The sequence below is a fragment of the Caretta caretta genome, chromosome 13, assembly GCF_965140235.1.
Source record: "Caretta caretta isolate rCarCar2 chromosome 13, rCarCar1.hap1, whole genome shotgun sequence".
NCBI lineage: Eukaryota > Metazoa > Chordata > Testudines > Cheloniidae > Caretta > Caretta caretta.
In genome coordinates, this window is record NC_134218.1 from 37215149 (window position 1) to 37234661 (window position 19513).

The following is a 19513-nucleotide window of genomic DNA, read 5'->3' on the forward strand; positions in this document are numbered from 1 at the left end:
CCACAATTAGCTCCTTGGCTTGGGCCCCATCGGAGCAGGGTGCCGGCTGGTGCCTCCTGGGTGGGTGCTGGGACTGGCGAGAGGCCGGTCTGACAGCATAGCAGGGAGGGCCTGCCCAGCTCCCTGGGAACAGGTCGGGCCAGGTACCTCTGCACAGCACAGCAGCTGCCATTCATGCAACCGCCCTTCGCTCTCCTGCCTGCGTCTGCCTGACCCCCTCAGTCCGTACAGCGTCCGTCTGTCCGGCTAACTGCTGCATCTGCCCTCTATCTATCGATCTGTCCCTCATTCCAGCGACGCTGTCTCCAGACCTGTCTGTCTAGACACTGTGTATCCATCTGTCTCAGCTCCATCCATCTGTCCATCCAAGCTGTGCCTAGCTCAGCGCCGTCAGTCCGTCCATCCTCCCCCACATCCCATTCTCCAGCCCGTCCCCCCGCCTGAGGCTGGATCAGAGCTCGCTCTCCTGTAGCCTATTCCCTGCCCCCTGGAGCCAGCCAGTCCCCCTATCCCAGGGCTGGATTTGAACCAGGACTCCTGGGTTCTATCCCCAGCACTGGGAGGACAACTGGGTCTGGTGGGTTAGAGAAGGGGGCACTGGGAGTCAGGACTCCTGGGTTCTGTTCCCAGCTCTGGGAGCGGCATAGGGTCTAGTGGTCAGAGCAGGGGGGGAGGGGGCACTGGGAGTCAGGACTCCTGGGTTCTGTTCCCAGCTCTGGGAGCGGCATAGGGTCTAGTGGTCAGAGCAGGGGGGGAGGGGGCTGGGAGCCTGGACTCCTGGGTTCTATCCCAGCTCTGGGAGCGGCATAGGGTCTAGTGGTCAGAGCAGGGGGGGAGGGGGCTGGGAGCCTGGACTCCTGGGTTCTATCCCAGCTCTGGGAGCGGCATAGGGTCTAGTGGTCAGAGCAGGGGGGGAGGGGGCTGGGAGCCTGGACTCCTGGGTTCTATCCCAGCTCTGGGAGCGGCATAGGGTCTAGTGGTCAGAGCAGGGGGGAGGGGGCTGGGAGCCTGGACTCCTGGGTTCTATCCCAGCTCTGGGAGCGGCATAGGGTCTAGTGGTCAGAGCAGGGGGGGAGGGGGCTGGGAGCCTGGACTCCTGGGTTCTATCCCAGCTCTGGGAGAGGCGTGGAGTCTGGAGGGTTAGAGCAGGGGGGGCTGGGGAGCCAGGTCCTGGGTCCTACAGAGGATACTGAATGACTCCAGCCTGGGCCCTGTGCGGGATGCACATTCCCAGGGCTTTCCAAGATCTGGTTTTCACCCCAGGCTGGCCACAGCTACGTAATAATTCCCCCACCCCACCCGCGTGTAACCCTCCCCTAGCCTCAGTGCCATGCACCTGTTCCCAGCACAGCTCGCAGCTAAATCTAATCAGGCCAAGATAAAGACAGAGCAGAGTGTGCCTGGCTCCAGCATCCTGCCCAGCCAGGAACCAAGGACCAGCACGGGGCCTCCACTCAGATACCACTTGCCTGGGCACATGGGGTGGGGAGTGCTGGGGGTGTGAAGAGGACAGCCAGGGACACCAGCAGACAGCCAGCTGGGGTCAATCAGCTAGTGGCGGGCATGCTGGAATTGTAACCATCTAAACCTGCTTCCTGGAGGGGGTGGGGTCTAGTGGTTAGTGCAGGGTGGGCTGGGAGCCAGGACTCCTGGGTTCTACTCTTAACTCTGACCCTGACTCACCGTGTGACCCTGGTCCAGCCCTCTCTGTGCCTCAGTTTCCCCACCTGTAATAGGGGAGAAAATCTACCCACTCCCAGAGGGGCGCTCTCTCTTTAGGGCTGGCTGGAAGGTTGGGACTACATGGAGAGACCCAGTGGCAGGGTGGGGGGTGTTTATTCTGGGCAGACCAGATCAACCGGATAAACCAGGCTGGGATCAAGACACAGTTTGTGACACCACAGGCCCCTGGGGCAACAGATGCTCTCCAAGCAGCACTGGCTGCCACTGGGGAAGCTGGGGCAGGCGGGGAGGGGGGCACTGTGATCTGACCACTAGACCACACTCCAGTCTCGGGGCCCAAGGGAGAACCCCAGAGTCCTGACCCTTAGCCCCCTTCACTAAACCCCACTCAGGACTCCTGGGTCCCATCTCTGGCTCTGGAAGGAGAGTGGGGGGCTAGTGGTTAGAGCAGGGGTGGGGGGGCAAGGTCTCCTGGGTTCTATCCCCAGCTCTGGGAGGGGCATCGGCAGAGCTGTGGAAGGTGGGGGCAGGGCTGGGCTAGCAGGGGGCTGCAGGTCGGGAGTGAGGGGCACCCTCAAGTCTGGGTTGGGGGGACTGAAGGCAGGAGAAGGAGAGAGGCAGGGAGGGGAAGAACAAGTGTGGGAGGAGGGGAGAGATAGAGACAGACTCCGGGTTTTGCCCCTTGCTCCGGATGGACAGACAGACAGGGGACTGGATGGACAGACACAGGGACGGACAGACAGAGGGGGGGGCAGGGGCGGATGGATGGACAGACAAGCAGACAAATGGGGGGTCTGGAGGGACAGATGAAGGGACACACAGAGGGACAGATGATAGATAGGCAGACGGGGGTGGGGCTGGAGGGACAGATGATGGGCTGGAGGGACAGACTCAGGGACAGACACAGGGATGGACGGACAGACAGGCAGACAGGGGGCTGGATGGACAGACACAGGTACACACACAGGGATGGATGGACAGACAGGCAGACACAGGGCTGGAGGGACAGATTGGCATTGATGGACAGACATGGGGCTGGAGGGACAGACACAGCGATGGATAGACACATGGGGATGGATGGACTGGGGTGGGGCTGGAGGGGCAGAGGCAGGGATGGATGGACGGACAGACAGGCAGACAAAGAGCTAGCTGGACAGAAGGGCCACACACAGGGATGGATGGACAGACAGGCAGATGCATTGCTGGAGGGACAGACAGGGGGCTGGAGGGACAGAAGGGGATGGATAGACAGACGTGGGGCTGGAGGGACAGACACAGGGATGGATGGACAGACGGGGGGCTGGAGGGGCAAAGGCAGGGGTGGATGGACGGACAGACAGGGGGATGGAGGGACAGACAGGGGAGTGGATGGAGCGGTGCAGGAGTGAGATGCTGCCTAAACCAGCCCGTAGCCCAGCCCCTTGAGCCCGGGACACCACGCCCTGGTCCCGCCCCCCCCTTGTCCGTCTGTCCGTCCCTCCCATCACTTAGGCCCTGGCTCTGGCGGCAGCCACAGCTCCCAGCCCGGAGGGGGCGGGGTGGGGGCAGCGATGGAGGGGGGCAGCGGAGGCCGGGACGGGGGGGGCGCCCCCAACCCCTTCGTCCACGAGCTGAGGCTGACGGGGGCGCAGAGAGCCAAGGTGAGGGGCAGGGGGGTGGGGCTGGGGGGTGTTTGGGAGATGTCTGTGTTAGGGGCGGGGGATGGGGGCTCCCAGTCTCCGTGGGGGGATGGGAGGGGATGGAGGTGTATTGGGGGCATCCCAGTGTCTGGGGGGATGGGAGGGGATGGAGGTGTACTGGGGGGCTCCCAGTGTCGGAGGGGATGGAGGTGTACTGGGGGGCTCCCAGTGTCTGGGGGGATAGGAGGGGATGGAGGTGTACTGGGGGGCTCCCAGTGTCTGGGGGATGGGAGGGGATGGAGGTGTACTGGGGGGCTCCCAGAGTCTGGGGGGATGGGAGGGGATGGAGGTGTACTGGGGGGCTCCCAGAGTCTGGGGGGATGGGAGGGGATGGAGGTGTACTGGGGGGCTCCCAGTGTCTGGGGGGATGGGAGGGGATGGAGGTGTACTGGGGGGCTCCCAGTGTCTGGGGGGATGGGAGGGGATGGAGGTGTACTGGGGGACTCCCAGTGTCTGGGGGGGATGGGAGGGGATGGAGGTGTACTGGGGGGCTCCCAGTGTCTGGTGGGGGGGGGGGCGGCAGTGTCTCGTGGGCTCGGGGGTGCGGATGCGGCAGCCTCCCTGGCTGGTTTTTAGCGCAGGCTGCGCTGGGGGGAGCCGGGCCCAGCGCAGGGGGGCCGGGACCGCCCCAGATCCGGGGGGCCCGGGTATGGGGGGGCGGCGGTCCCGCTGCCGGGCGGGAGGAGCCGGGCATCTGCTTCCATTTCCCTTTCTGTTTCGTTTTCCTCTGGTTTATTTACATCCTGTTTCTCTCGAGGCTCTTCCCGAGGCAACGCCCCAGCCCTGCCCGGTGCCCCTCACCCCCGACCCGCAGCCCCCTGGGATCGCAGCCCCGGCCCCCCCCAACACACACAGCCCCAGGGCTGGCAGGATATTCCCACAGGCTGTACAGTGGCCCCTCACATGGCTCCAGTATCTGTAGGCGTCAGTTCTGCTGGAGGGTTTGGCATCTCTGGCTTAGGGGCCTCCTGTCTCCAGCCAGTGCACTGAGGGCCAGATGCCCGCGGGGGGTGGGGTGGGGGTGTGTGTCAATGGGCCCTTGCTGCACCCGGGTCCAGGGGCCGGTCTGGACCAGCTAAGCAGCTGTGTCTGGTTTTCGTTATTTTACTGTCACTATTATTGTGTTATTTCACATTAATCCATCCATCCGCGTGGCCCCATCTCTCTGTCTCTCTCTCTCACTGTACACCCCCTATGCATCCCATGAAGTGAGCTGTAGCTCTTGAAAGCTTATGCTCAAATAAATTGGTTTGTCTCTAAGGTCTCTAAGGACTTGCCACAAGTCCTCCTGTTCTTTATACACCCCCTGCATTTATCAATCTTTCTCCATTCTCAGCCTCTCCATTTCCGCCTTCCAACTTCCCATATCCTCTCTGTCCCCACTCACAGCCCCCCTTGTTGTACCCCCTGCCTTCCCCTGCGGGAGAGGGCTTGCTCTGCTCTAACAGGCCCTCTGCTCCAGGGTTATTATAGGTCAGACCTTGAGGGGGGTCCCTTGGGGGGGATGCGGAGGAGCACATGCCAGGGATGCTGTATTCCTAATTAGTAGACTTAATATTTCTGTCTGGGAGTGTTGCTATGTGGCCTAAGGGGGTTAGGTGCTATGGGAGCCTGGATTATATTTGCTGGGAGCAGCCATCTGCCATTCCAAAGAATCCCTATTAGCAATAACCATAGATTATTATGAGCAACATATCAATATTATTCCAGAAAAAATATTTCAGACATAAATAAATCAAATGTATTCATTTTGACAGCTTTGAAGCAAACCGTTTCAGTCTTTTCAGGATTCCCAGGGTGCTAGCTGCAACTGACAATCAAATATCTCTATTAATCGTAGCGATGAATACAATCATTAACTGTATCCATTCTTTTAATTTGCAGCCATTGGGATCAAGTCAAATCCTAGAGTTTCCATTATTAAGAAATTATAGAGTTTCCCTATTCTAAGCCCTAATAAACAGATTATTTCCACTTGCCATTAGCTGGGAAATTCCTCTTATTAATAAATAGGGTTAATATTCATACTGTTAGTCCATTTTTAGCAGACATGGGTAGCAAAACTCTGCTCAGATAATATTGAGGGCTAATCCTTGATTTCGAACCCACGGGGGCTAAGTCAAATCTAGAGATCCCCTATTAATGATGAATTAGCCTTAATACGCCAATTATTTCCATTTGGGGTCATCTAGGATCCCACTGTGTAAAATCCCTGTTAATAATCATTATTTCTCTAATTCATATTGCTGTTTAATTTTGAGTCATCTGACATTGACACTAAAGATGGATAATTATTCATTTGGTTTGCGTCTCTTGGGGTGACATGAATTATTATTTATTAGGTGTATTACGGTAGCACTATCAGACCCAGTCATGGACCAGGACCCTGTTGCGTCAGGCTCTGTACATTGTTTATTAGGTGTATTACGTAGGAACCCCAATCGTGGCCCAGGACGCCAGGTTCTGTTAATTATTTATTAGGTGCATTACGGTAGCGCCTAATAGCCCTGGTTGTGGGCGATCTCTGCCCCAAAGAGCTCAGAGTCAATGGTTCTTATCCAATGACTCGGGTTTCTGCATTAGTCATTATTAACCTTAATATTTGTATTACTGCAATTGGGCTTCAGCTGGCCTGGCGTGTCTCGCTGGGCTGCTATTAATGACAGAGAGGGAGGGTTGGAGCGTTACTGAGTGTTATTTATTCGTGTGGTATCTGCAGGAGTTGACCGGATGAAATTGCCCCAGAGTTATTAACCTCTCCCTAACCCATCTCCCAACTTTATGCTAGGATGCCTCACCCTGTTGACGAGCGTGGGGTGCCCACTTTCTGGAATATGACAATTTATCATTACTATTACAAGTGTTTATTTCCACTGCAAACACTTGGCCTCGGGCTCACCTTTGTGGCTGCTAGTAACGTCGAGCTCGTGTGTAGGTGCAGGCAGAATTCAGCATTTACTTTTGCATCCGTTGAGTTTGAATACCGCAAGTCCTGGAGTGTCTCTAATCATAATTATTGGCCTCAATATTAATATAATTTCCATTTGCCATTAGCTGGCATAGACTGCCTCCTATTCTGAGAACCCTCTAGTATTAATAACTGTTTAACTTTGAATATTATTATTATTAGGTATTAGCGTATTAATTTGTTAGTTTTGCAGACAGACAAACTTGTTACTAATCAATATCCTGATTATGAATTGTATTTCATTTTGTATTGGCTTAGATCAAGGGCGGAGACTCGATCTTAAAGTTAATCATACTAATTATTCTTGGTGCTAATTAGTTATGCATCTTCAGGGATCGAATGGGTCACATCCTGAAGTTTGTGTATTAAGAACAATTATCCGTAAAAAAAATATTTCCATTTGGAGTCAAAGTACCTTAGCCATTTCCTATTCTGATGAAACTGAACTCACAATATTTATCTTTATTACTAACATTATTAGTTCATGTTGTGTCAGGTGGGACTGGCCACAAAGATGCTGAGTTTATTAACTATTATTAGAGCTGGGTTTTCAGCTGAACCCTTTTTCAGTGAAAAATAACACTGAAATATTGAGTGGATTCATGTCGATTTGACCAAATTGTTTCTTATAGCAACAAACAAACTGAACAAATAAAAATCAAGTTGGGTTCATGCTGACGTTTTGGAAACACAATGTTTTGATTTTCTGGGTCTCGCTTTGAAATGTCCTTTCATTTTAGTTTCTTGTTTTTATTTTATTGTTATTTTATTGTTATTTTAGAAAAGAGCCAAAAGTGTAACCATGGTCAGAATATACACAAAATGGGTCGTTTGACCCCCAACAAAAAGAATGGCCATTTTCGGTCTAATCTAACCAAATTACTTTTCCCAAAGAGATGCCCAAATCCCTAATTCTTCCCGTTGTAATTATTATTGTTAATCATTTAATTCAGCAACTGCTAGGGTTGTCTAGATCAAATTTTGATGTTTCTCTATGAAAAATGGACTATTATTGTTTATGAAATCTCAGTGCTGCAAAGGTGTATTCAAAGTATATAAAGTTCGGAACAAGGACGAGATTTCAGAGCCCTTAAAATGTATCCTTTGGTGCCTCAGTTTCCCTCTGTGCCATCATTTAAGGTGTGCAATTTGAGGCAGTTCTGACTATTAAAATATAGGAAATGAAAAGTTATAGCAACGTAAAATACACAGCAAGTATCCCAGAGTAGGTTATATTGACAACATCTATTGTTTTATTATTAATGCTAATAAAGTTTTGTGTGAATTGGAGGTTGATCCAGTGATAGCCGAGAATTTCTACTTTAATAATATTTATGATGATGATTAGTACAGGCCTTGAATTAGCAAAGTACTGACGTAAGCATCTTGTATTATTATTTATTAATCATTAACTGGGGTTGCACCTGGCTGCGTAGGGGACTGTGTGGAGCTGTGATTAGTATAATTAGCATATGTATTAATAATGATGCAAACGGACAGAAGGAGATTGATGAGTCTGGCCCCGGATGTCAAATCGTTTTCAGAAAACGGACCACAAAACACAAACCGTGCAAAAAAGCCAAAAGAAACCCAAAAGAGCCCCAGATCAAATGGAATCAACAGCATCCCTATGTACCCAGTGAAGGAAAACACACATGCAAACAAGTACAGAAAATAAACAAACACACAAATAGTAAATCACACCATACACAACACACACATAAGCTGTTTGTGTACTAACCAACAGAAAATGACACAAAATATTCAAACACACAAACATCCACAGTACACAAAACAGCTAAACACACAAACAGGAAATAGCACAGTACACACAAAACATACACAATAAACACATGACAATAACAACTAAACAAGAAAACAGAAAATAACATAAAACATCCACAGTGCACCCACAACATCCATAATACACAAAACAACTAAAAATGCAAACAAAAAATAACACAATACACACAAATCCACAGTACACAAAACAATTAAACACAGAAACCGAAAATAACCCAATAAACCAAAAACATTCACTGTACATAAAAAATGAAACAAACAGAAAATAACATGACACACAAAACATACACAAACACACAACGTGCACACACAACAACTAAACAAACAGAAAATAACACAAAACATTCACAAGACACAAAACATTCGCAGTGTACAAAGTACCTGCACACACAAACAGAAAATAACGCAATACACACACAAGACTTACACAGTGCACACACGCACACACACAGAGCAACAGGCATGTGTAACCCAAGCTAACATAGCATGGCTCAAAATCACTGTGACTGTGTTACATGTACTCAGGCCTTTGGAACTCCCTGCTACATGATCACAACCCCTGCCCAATCCCCTGCTGACAGCTGCCCCTTGGCTGCCATCCTGGGCCTGTAACTCCTCCCTGGGGCTCCCCTTCTCTGCCCTGTGGGCGTGAGCCCCAGGACAGTACACACTAAGGAGACAGTGCTCTGTGTGGTGTGTTGTGGGGAGTCCTTGGGCTTGGTTCCTTTCAATGAGGCCAGGCCCAGAAAACCTGCCAGGCTGGGTGAACTCTGTGTGTATGTGTGTGAGTGCGGGACCCTGCTGCCTCCTGCTGGTGGAGATAAGCCCTACAATGCTGACCTGAGGGGATCCTGTCACCCGCACTGCCCAGAGGCGCCCGGGCAGTCAGTGTTCGGGGGTTGATGTTTCTCCCATTGGTTTGCAGTTCTACCTACTGGGAACGGTGCTGGCCCCACTCCGCGTGGCCTTGGCCTTCATTGTCCTCTTCCTCATCTGGCCTTTCGCGCTGCTCCAGGTGCTGCACCGGTCCGAGGAAGAGCTGAAAGAGCCGCTCATGGACTGGAGGAGGTAAGAGACCACCCGCCCCCTCACCCCCACCACACACTGCTGGTGTCCCTCAATCCTGACCCACAGCCCCCTGCTAGCCCAGCCCTGTGCTTCCCCCACATCCACCATTTCCATCTCTCCCGTTTCAGCTCCGTCTCCTACAGCTCCGTCTACCTCCTGAGCCGCTTGATGTTCTTCCTCCTCGGCTTCATGCAGATCCGGGTGCGGGGGCAGCGGGCATCACGCTTGGAGGCCCCGATCCTGGTGGCCGCCCCCCACTCCACCTTCTTCGACCCCATCATTCTGCTGCCGTGTGACATTCCCATGGTGGTCTCCCGCACGGAGAACCTCCATGTGCCTGTCATTGGAGGTGAGGGGCTGCGAAGATGGGCCATTCCCTTGCATGGTCTGCCCATTAGATGATGCCAATGGGCGACGTTAGGGTCATCGGATGGAAGGGTCCATTGGATGATGCCTGTTGGGGTCATTGGATGGACGAGAACCCTGGGGTGGGGAGGGGAGATGGGCCCTTCCTTTGCACGGTCCCCATGGAGCACGGTGGGGAGGCGGGCCCTTTCATTGCATGGTCTCCCCGTTGGATGATGCCATTGAGGGACCTTGGGGTCATCGGATGGAAGGGCCCATGCTAGAGTGGGGTGGGGATATGGGCCCTTCCATTGGATGGTCTCCCCATTGGATGGTTCCCCCCATGGGACCCTTCCAGAAGGAGCATCCCAGTCATGGGTGGGAATGGGGAGCAGGGTCCATGGGACTCCAGCTACAGGGGGATGGGGCAGGAAGTGGGTGTTACCAGCGTTGCCTGTTAGTTTGGGGTATGCTCATTTATTAGGGTTACTCTTCTGGTTGGGGGGAGGGGGGTTCTCTACTTCTGTCAATGTACTGCTTGTGTCACTTGTGTTCTCATACGGAGCTCTACTTCTCCCTGCTGCAAGTTCCCTCCCAATGGAGCCATCCTGCAGGACCGAGGTTCCCCAGGGCTGGGTTCTTCCAGCCCCAGAATCAGACAAACACACACACACACACATTAACAGAGCATTTCTGAGAGGACCAGGTTAATCAGCACTCCCAAGCCGACCCCTTATATGTCCCTGGACCTAGCAGGCTGGGTCGAGCAGCACTTCCAAGCTGCCACCCTCATACATCCCAGGGTCAGCACGTCTCTATCCCCACTTTCACATTACAATTGTTCTGGTTGTAACCCACTTGATGAGCAAACCCCCCCGGCGTTTTGGGCACTTCGGGGATCTTTTAGCTTAGGAATGAGGCGCGTTGCAGCAGAGCGAATGAGGAAACCAAAAAACACCCACGAGAGAGAGAGAGAGAAGCAACCAGTTTAACCATGGAAGTTATTAACCATAGGAGAGCCAAACAAACAAAACAGTTATAATATTAAATCTAACTTAATTTTGATTCTAAAAGTCATGTTTAGAAAACTATAACTGGTCACACAAGGCAGGGTCAGAAGGCTATACCTAGAGAGAGAGAGAGAGAGCTGGGTTCTCACCACTCCATGAAGTTGGAATCGATTGGGGGTCCCAGGTGTTGGTGGTAGCTGAGGTCCGGAGTGCTGGAGACAGGCAGAGCCCCCAGGAGATCAGTCAGGAGACGATGAAGTCCCAGTGGAACTGCTACAGAGTTTGGATCCAGGCATCAGAACACTTACTTGAGCATGGGTAGGGGGTTTTGTAGAGAAACAACAATGGTTCAAGGGAGACACTAGATTTATGTGTAAACTGATGGCACAAGGGAGTATAAAAAAAAAAGAAGCTTACAAGAAGTGGAAGACTGGACAAATGACCGGGGAAGAGTATAAAAATATTGCTCAGGCATGCAGGAGTGAAATCAGGAAGGCCAAATCACACCTGGAGTTGCAGCTAGCAAGAGATGTTAAGAGTAACAAGAAGAGTTTCTTCAGGGATGTTAGCAACAAGAAGAAAGTCAAGGAAAGTGTGGGCCCCTTACTGAATGAGGGAGGCAACCTAGTGACAGAGGATGTGGAAGAAGCTAATGTACTCAATGCTTTTTTTGCCTCTGTCTTCATGAACAAGGTCAGCTCCCAGACTGCTGCACTGGGCAGCACAGCATGGGGAGGAGGTGACCAGCCCTCTGTGGAGAAAGAAGTGGTTCGGGACTATTTAGAAAAGCTGGACGAGCACTAGTCCATGGGGCCGGATGCGCTGCATCCGAGAGTGCTAAAGGAGTTGGCGGATGTGATTACAGAGCCATTGGCCATTATCTTTGAAAACTCATGGCGATCGGGGGAAGTCCCGGATGACTGGAAAAAGGCTAATGTAGTGCCCATCTTTAAAAAAGGGAAGAAGGAGGATCCTGGGAACTACAGGCCTGTCAGCCTCACCTCAGTCCCTGGAAAAATCATGGAGCAGGTCCTCAAGGAATCAATTCTGAAGCACTTAGAGGAGAGGAAAGTGATCAGGAACAGTCAGCATGGATTCACCAAGAGCAAGTCATGCCTGACTAATCTAATTGCCTTCTATGACGAAATAACTGGCTCTGTGGATGAGGGGAAAGCGGTGGACGTGTTGTTCCTCGACTTTAGCAAAGCCATTGACATGGTCTCCCACAATATTCTTGCCAGCAAGTTAAAGAAGTATGGGCTGGGTGAATGGACTATAAGGTGGATAGAAAGCTGGCTAGATTGTCGGACTCAATGGGTAGTGATCAATGGCTCCATGTCTAGTTGGCAGCCGGTATCAAGTGGAGTGCCCCAAGGGTCGGTCCTGGGGCCGGTTTTGTTCAATATCTTCATAAATGATCTGGAGGATGGTATGGATTGCACCCTCAGCAAGTTTGCAGATGACACTAAACTGGGAGGAGAGGTAGATATGCTGGAGGGTAGGGCTAGGATCCAGAGGGCCCTAGCCAAATTAGAGGATTGGGCCAAAAGAAATCTGATGAGGTTCAACAAGGACAAGTGCAGAGTCCTGCACTTAGGACAGAAGAATCCCATGCACCGCTACAGACTAGGGACCGAATGGCTCGGCAGCAGTTCCGCAGAAAAGGACCTAGGGGTTACAGTGGACGAGAAGCTGGATATGAGTCAACAGTGTGCCCTTGTTGCCAAGAAGGCCAATGGCATTTTGTGGTGTATAAGTAGGGGCATTGCCAGCAGATCGAGGGATGTGATCGTTCCCCTCTATTCGACATTGGTGAGACCTCATCTGGAGTACTGTGTCCAGTTTTGATCCCCACACTACAAGAAGGATGTGGAAAAATTGGAAAGAGTCCAGCAGAGGGCAACAAAAATGATTAGGGGACTGGAACACATGACTTATGAGGAGAGGCTGAGGGAACTGGGGATGTTTAGTCTACGGAAGAGAAGAATGAGGGGGGATTTGATAGCTGCTTTCAACTACCTGAAAGGGGGTTCCAAAGAGAATGGCTCTAGACTGTTCTCAGTGGTAGCTGATGACAGAACAAGGAGTAATGGTCTCAAGTTGCAGTGGGGGAGGTTTAGGTTGGATATTAGGAAAAACTTTTTCACTAGGAGGGTGGTGAAACACTGGAATGCGTTACCTAGGGAGGTGGTAGAATCTCCTTCCTTAGAAGTTTTTAAGGTCAGGCTTGACAAAGCTCTGGCTGGGATGATTTAGTTGGTGTTGGTCCTGCTTTGAGCAGGGGGTTGGACTAGATGACCTCCTGAGGTCCCTTCCAACCCTGATATTCTATGATTCTATGATTCTACCAAAGTTGTTTTGTTCAGGCTAGACAATGGGAACTGATCATTCCTGGCTTTGGGCGGTGTTCCTTGGAGGGAGCTCACAATGCAATTAGGGAGCTTCACTATTTTGGATACCAATGAAGGATTGATTACTAGAATTGGTCTGATAACTACCTAGCTGGGTATGTACAGGTGTGGGTTCATTAACATCTGGAGCAGAGATCCCCCATCATGCAGTGCGCTTCCCTGGTTTTCTGGTCCCAGAGTTCCATGCGGTTCTTGCCTTGGAATCTCTATTCTCCATTCTGTATGCTAATGGAGATGCCTCCCTGTCCCATCTTCAATGCAAATGAGGCTAGGGGAGTTTCCTTAATCCTGTTACCCTTATTCCAGGGGTTTAGGTGTGTCTCTCACTGCCTTTTCATTGCTTTTTATCTTTCTTCTGATCGATTTTGGTTCAAGCAGAGGCTGGCGGGGGGTCAGACAGGCTGGGTACTGCGCCCTGGTTCCCCAAGAACACAGAGCTGATAGGTAACAGTGGGGTACAGAGCTGGGTCCAGCGATATCTCATCCTCCCCATTTTGGTGGGTGTCTCCCCTAATGGGGATGGCACCATGGGTTTGGGGCAGGAGGGGGAGGGGTTGTGAAAGGAGGAGATGGGGAGTGGGTAAAAGAGGGGCTCATGGATGGCAGCAGGGCAGAGGAGAGGAGGGAGGAGAGGGGATGGGGAGTGAGGGGAGGGGGAAGAGGCGGCCCCAGGGTGAGGACCTGTGGTGGCTCCATTGGGGTTGGGTGGCAGCAGGTGGTGGTGGGTCTGTCCCCTTCCCAATGGCCTGCCCCCCTCACCCATTTCTCTGCCACCCTCAGCCTTGCTCCGGTTCAACCAAGCCATCTTGGTGTCCCGCCATGACCCAGCCTCTCGCAAGAAGGTGGTAGAGGAGGTGAAGAGACGGGCCACATCCCAGGGAAAATGGCCACAGGTGAGACTGGTCCCCCCCCACCCCCGCAATTCCCATCCCTTCCCCTGGATCACCCCCCCTCCCCCTCCCGGGTATCTGACACTCTCCCCTTTACTCTCCCCCAGGTGCTCTTCTTCCCCGAGGGGACTTGCTCTAACAAGAAAGCCTTACTGAAGTTTAAGCCAGGTATGAGGCATGGCAGCACAGCCTGGCTCACACAAGGGTGTGGGGGAGTAGGGCGACCCCCACCCTGGGAACTCCTTCCCGCTGGCCAAGCAGGGCCTGGGTGTAATGACTCTCGAGCCCGGAGACTCCTCCCTGCGGGGTTGGGCCTGGGGGGGGTGAGATTGGCAGTTGGAGCTGCAGGAAACTCCAGTGTGAGCAGCGCAGTTGCACTGGGTGTGGTGGGAGGAAACGTCATTGTGGAACACAGTGTAATCCCCTGTATATGGTCAGGGTAAACCTGGAGTAATCTACAGCATGGATTGAGAGTAGCGATGCCGTTTGAAGCACAGACTTAAACCTGGAGTAAACCTGGAGTAACACGCTGTGTGTATTGAGAGCAGCAGCTCTGTTTGAAGCACAGAGTAAATCTGGAGTAAGATGCTGTGTTTATTGAGAGCAGCTGCTCTGTTTGAAACATAGAGTAAACCTGGTGTAAACCTGGAATAACTCACTGTGTGGATTGAGAGTAGCTGCTCTGTTTGAAGCACAGAGTAAACCCAGAACAATCATCAGTGTAAATGTGGCCAGTCTCAGGGCAATTCTAGAGAACCAATCTATGTAAACTGAAATGTGAACCTCAATGTAAATGTAGAGCAGCCTTAGTGTAAATGCTGGCTAACCCCCAATGTGCGAAGCTAGAAGAAGCAGAGAGTAACCTCAGTGTCAATCTAGAGTAACCCTCCAAGTAGACGCTGCAAAAATCCACTGTAAAGCTAGAATCAGTGTAAATGTGGAGTAGCCATCCGAGTGAACACTGTGTAAACTTAGAGTTACCCAAGTGTAAACCCCGAGCAAATGACAATAGCCCACAGGGGGCGTCTCAGTGGAGAGGCTGTTGCCCTCTCCGTGTGCCTGACATAACTCCTGGCGTGTGCAGGTGACACTGTACCACCCTGCCCCTCTCTGCATCTCCGTGTAAATCCAGAGCGAAAGCCTTGGTGTAAACAGGTTGTCTCTCTCTCTCCCAGGTGCCTTCATTGCCGGGGTTCCTATCCAGCCCATCCTTGTCCGGTACCCCAACAGCCTGGTGAGTGTCTGGCAGGGATAATGGGCTGGGTGGATGGTGTGGTCGGGCTGCACAACCAATGCCTCTGTTCTTCTCTTGGCAGGACTCGACAACCTGGGCGTGGCAAGGCCCCGGAGTGTGAGTTATGCATGGGGGAGAGGGTCTATCTGTCTCTTGCCCCCTGCTGGAAGGAATGAGCCCTGCTGTGTGTCTGTCTGTCTGCTGCCCCCTGCTGGAGGAGATGAGCCCTGCTGTGTGTCTGTCTGTCTGCTGCCCCCTGCTGGAGGAGATGAGCCCTGCTGTGTGTCTGTCTGTCTGCTGCCCCCTGCTGGAGAGGATGAGTGCAGCTGTCTGTCTGCTGCCCCCTGCTGGAGGGCATGAGCCCTGCTATGTGTCTGTCTGTCTGTCTCCCTGCTGTACTCTTGGACTGCTAACTTGGGGTGTCATGTCTCTCTCACCCTCGCCAGGCTCAAAGTCATCTGGTTGACGGCATCACAACTCTGCACCACCGTGGAAGTGGAGGTGAGATTGCACAGCACCCCCTAGTGCCGTTCCAGGGCAGTAGGGCCAATGCCCCACAGCTGAGCTCCCCACACACTCCCTGCTGCCCCCTAACCCCCTCGTCTTTTGCAGTTCCTCCCCGTCTATCAGCCCAGCGCTGAGGAGAGCATCAACCCCACCCTTTATGCCAGCAATGTGCAGAGAGCCATGGCCCGGTGAGTGGCCCTGTTGGGGGGCTGACTGGGCTCCCCTTGGGGGTCACTGCAGGGGAGTAGGATGGGGGGCCCCCATGGGGTTTGGCAAGGGATATTGGGATAAGGCGGTGGTGGGGAGGTTGGCGTGAGGCACCGGGGGGTGGGCCTAGGGTGTCTGGGTTATGTGGGGTGTGGCGTTCATGGGAGGGGCACATGGTACCAGGGAGTTGGTGTGAGGGGGCCGTGGGCAGCAACTGTCACAGGATCCCTGGAGGCAGGTGAGGGGAGCATGGGAGGGCATGGGGGGGTTGGTGTTTGGGGCCTCAGGGGATTGGCATGGCTACAATGTAGGGGATGGTGGGTTATCAGGGTACTCAGATGGGGTTGAAGCAGGGGATATGGGGGTTGGGCCATTTAGGAGTATGCAGATGAGTTGGCATGGGGGTCCTTGGAGGGGCTGGCAGGGGGGTTATGGGGTCAGCATGGCCACATGGAAAGTTTTTGGGGAGGTTATGGGGGGTCAGTGCTCTGAGTGGTATGCAAGGGGTATGTATGAGGGGTTGGAGGGAAGTACATGGGTTGTTTGGGGTATGGGGGTTGGGGCACTGTAGTGGGTACAGTGGGGTTAGGGGCACTCGGGGGGACACAATGGGGGGCTCGGTGTGGGAGGGACCCCTCGGTCTGACCACTACCTGCCCTTGTCTCCCCGCAGGGCGCTGGGCATCCCGGCCACCGAGTGCGAGTTGGTGGGGACCCTGCCGGTGCGGGCGGTCGGGCACCTGCGGGTGGTGCTGGAGCCCCGGCTCTGGGAGCTGGACAGGGCACTGCGGAGGGCCAGGTGTGGGGCCGGGAGACAGAGGGAGGGAGGGAGGAGGAGGTGGGGGGAGGTTGGGAGAAGAGGGGAGGGGTGGCAATAGGGGCGGGGGAGGATGGATGGGCAGTGGGGAGGGACAGGCAGAGGGACAATGCTATGCTGGGGGTGGGGCTGTGCTGCCCCGTGTCTCTGACCCCTCTCCCCCCCCCATCGGGATCCCCCTGCAGGTGGATCACGGGGGGCCACCTGCCTGACGGTGGAGCAGGGACTCTGGGGTGCCAGGAACTCGCCCGCTGGCTGGGGCTGCCCCACCCTGAGGCGCCTGAGGGGCTCTGTGCCTACTTCCAGCAGGTACCGGGGGGCAGGAAGGGAGCAGGAGAGGGCTGAGGAGGAGAGCTCCCCAGGAGCGGGGAATGGAAGGGGATTGCCCAGGGACTGGGGGAAATTGCCCCTGGGTGGAGAGGGGAGAGGAATTGCTCCAGAGGTGGGGGACTGGGATTGCTCAGGGGGCGGTTGGGGGAGGGGAATTGCCCCAGGGTTGGAGGAGGGGAGGTGAATTGCCCCAGGGGTTGGAGAATTGCCCCGGGGTCAGGAAGGAGAACTGATCCTGGAGTTGGGGGAGAGGGGGAGAATTGCCGGAGGGGGTGAGGAATTGCCCTAGGTGTGGTAGGGGAGAAGGGGATTGCCCCAGAGTGTGGGGAATTGCCCCAGGGTGGGAGAGGGGAGGGTGATTGCCGCAGAGGTGGAGAATTGCCCCAGGGGTTGGGAAATTGCCCCTGGGGTCAGGGAGGGGAATTGCCTCAGGGGTGGGGGAGGGGTAGGGAGGGGGATTGCCCCGGGGTGCATAGGAGTGCACCCTGGGCAGAGGAAGGGCTTGTGGGGGGCTCTGTGTCCAGAAGTAATCCCCATCTGTGTGTCTGTCCACAAGGACCCGGGGGGTGCCGTGGATGCCCGGGCGGTGCGGCTGGCCCTGCAGGCGCTGGAGGGGGGACGCAGCCCCGAGGACCTCACGCTCCTGGCCTTCGAGGTTGGGGGCAGGGAGTGGGGTGTGGGGGAGGGGCTTTGGCAGGAATCGGGCAGGGATGGGGCTATGGGGGGATGGGTTGGGAGTATGGGGGGGAGGGGTCTGGGAGGGTATGTGTGGGGATATAGAGGGTGGGGGGAGGAGGCTGGGGTTGGAGGATGTGCAATGGGGGAGTATGTGTGGGGGATATGGAGGGTATCTGGGAGTGCGGGGGGATCTAAGGGCTGAAGGGAGATATGGGGGCTGTGGGTGAGGGTATCTGGGGGATGCGGAGAGGATGAAGGGGCTGCGGGGGATATGGGGCTCTGGGTGGCATATATCTGGGAGTCATGGGCGGGGGGATATGGGAGCTGTGGGGGGAGTATTGGGGGACTGGGGACATGGGGATTGTGTGCGGTCTTTCTCCCGCTCACACCATCTCTCCCCCTCCCCACAGCTATTCTGCGAAAGGGGGGCCGGGCAGGGGCCCCCACGCCTGCCCCGGGAGGGTTTCTGTGCCATCCTGCGCCTGCTGCTGGGGACGCCCTGGGCCGACGGAGCCAAGCTCTACACTGCACTGGGTGGGGCTGAGCCCCACCACGGGCTGAGCATCGGTGAGCACCCCCGGATAGATGGGGGGCCTGGCAGACAGACAGATGGGGGTGGACCGGCAGACAGACAGCTGGGGGGACCCAGAAGACAGACAGACAGATGGGTAGACAGAGAAACTGACATGGGGGGAAGAAGAGAGAGAAAGAGAGGGAGGCTAAACATGCAAGGCAGACAGACAAACAGACAAGAGGATAGGGCAGAAAGATGGACAGACAGACAAGAGGGCAGATAGATGGACGGAGAGACAGACGAGAGGGCAGACAGATGGATGGACGGTCAGACAGACGGATGGAAGAGAGGGCAGACAGACAGAAAGGTGGATGAACAGACTGATGGACGGGGAAGGGGGCAGATAGACGGACGGACAGATGGACAGATGGGTGGCCGAGCCAGCCCAGTGGCTATTTCTCCCTCTCCTTCATTCTCTCCCTGCCAGGTCAGTTCCAGGATTTCGCCCTGTGTCACCCCGACTATGCTCCGCTGTTCAGCACCTACCTGTGCCTCCCGGTGTCCGCCCGCCGAGCCCACGCCCCCCATGCCAACGGCCTCTCCCCCGCCAAGAGTAAGGCAGACTGAATCACGCCCCACCCTCACCATACAGTGACACCCCTTCCCCAGCACACTCGCTACCCGGGACACACCCAGCAACTCAGGGCTTCAGGAAATGGGGAGGAAACAGCCAATTTTGGGGGGAGGGGAGGTTATTTTATTTTCATTATTTTGGAATTTATTTTATTTTTTGGAGTGAAGCGGATGGGCTGGGTTTTTTCTTCTGTTTTGTAAAATGCAAACAAATGCTATTTTATATATCAAATATCTATATCTCTATGAAAATATTATATATATATACACACACACTAACTTTTAAAGCAAAGGCGGTTTTGATCGGCGTTCCTTGGAAAAGAGGGTGTCGGAGGGCCTTGTGGCTGGGCCTTCACATTTAATACAGTGGTTTCAAGGTCATCTTCATGCCACATCGTGAAACTTCAATGGTGGTTTCAAGGGGGCCCCTTGGAACAATACCGAAGAATTTCCAAATCTAAGGTAATTACCCCGATCCAGCCCCAGGGCAGGGGGCTGGCTGGCTCGGGGGGGGGGGGGGGGCGGGAAAGGGACACAGCCCTGGGTAGCCCCCTCAGCAGGACCCCAGTCTCAGGGTTGCCAGAGATGGAGCCGGATTCATGACATCATGATGGGGCCAAAATATTGATCCAAATCCCTTTAATCAACTCAGTAAATGACAAGGTTGCTCTGCCCCCGGTACCGTGTTTCCTAATGGTGGGTCCATTCAACAGGAAGCAAATCAGTGTCCTCTGCTT

At 54.1% G+C, this 19513-nt stretch overlaps 1 protein-coding gene across 1 annotated transcript; it reads left to right on the forward strand.

Moving 5' to 3' along the window:
• Positions 1-3217: 3217 nt before the first annotated feature.
• On the forward strand, positions 3218-19068 carry LPCAT4 (lysophosphatidylcholine acyltransferase 4). The gene is made up of 14 exons (XM_048819595.2): positions 3218-3323; positions 9059-9201; positions 9330-9550; positions 13748-13860; positions 13965-14025; positions 15033-15091; positions 15174-15208; positions 15538-15592; positions 15704-15786; positions 16478-16603; positions 16807-16930; positions 17508-17606; positions 18040-18196; positions 18631-19068. Exons 1-14 carry the CDS (start codon positions 3234-3236, stop codon positions 18768-18770), a joined length of 1506 nt encoding a protein of 501 aa, XP_048675552.1. The 5' UTR covers positions 3218-3233; the 3' UTR covers positions 18771-19068.
• Positions 19069-19513: the final 445 nt, after the last annotated feature.

Excerpts from the sequence above, each read along its gene's own strand:
- LPCAT4 (XM_048819595.2), top strand. The coding sequence starts at position 3,234 with ATGGAGGGGGGCAGCGGAGGCCGGGACGGGGGGGGCGCCCCCAACCCC. Across the intron at positions 13,861-13,964 it reads CCCAGGGAAAATGGCCACAG|GTGCTCTTCTTCCCCGAGGG; the intron begins GTGAGACTGGTC and ends ACTCTCCCCCAG. Across the intron at positions 14,026-15,032 it reads CTTACTGAAGTTTAAGCCAG|GTGCCTTCATTGCCGGGGTT; the intron begins GTATGAGGCATG and ends TCTCTCTCCCAG.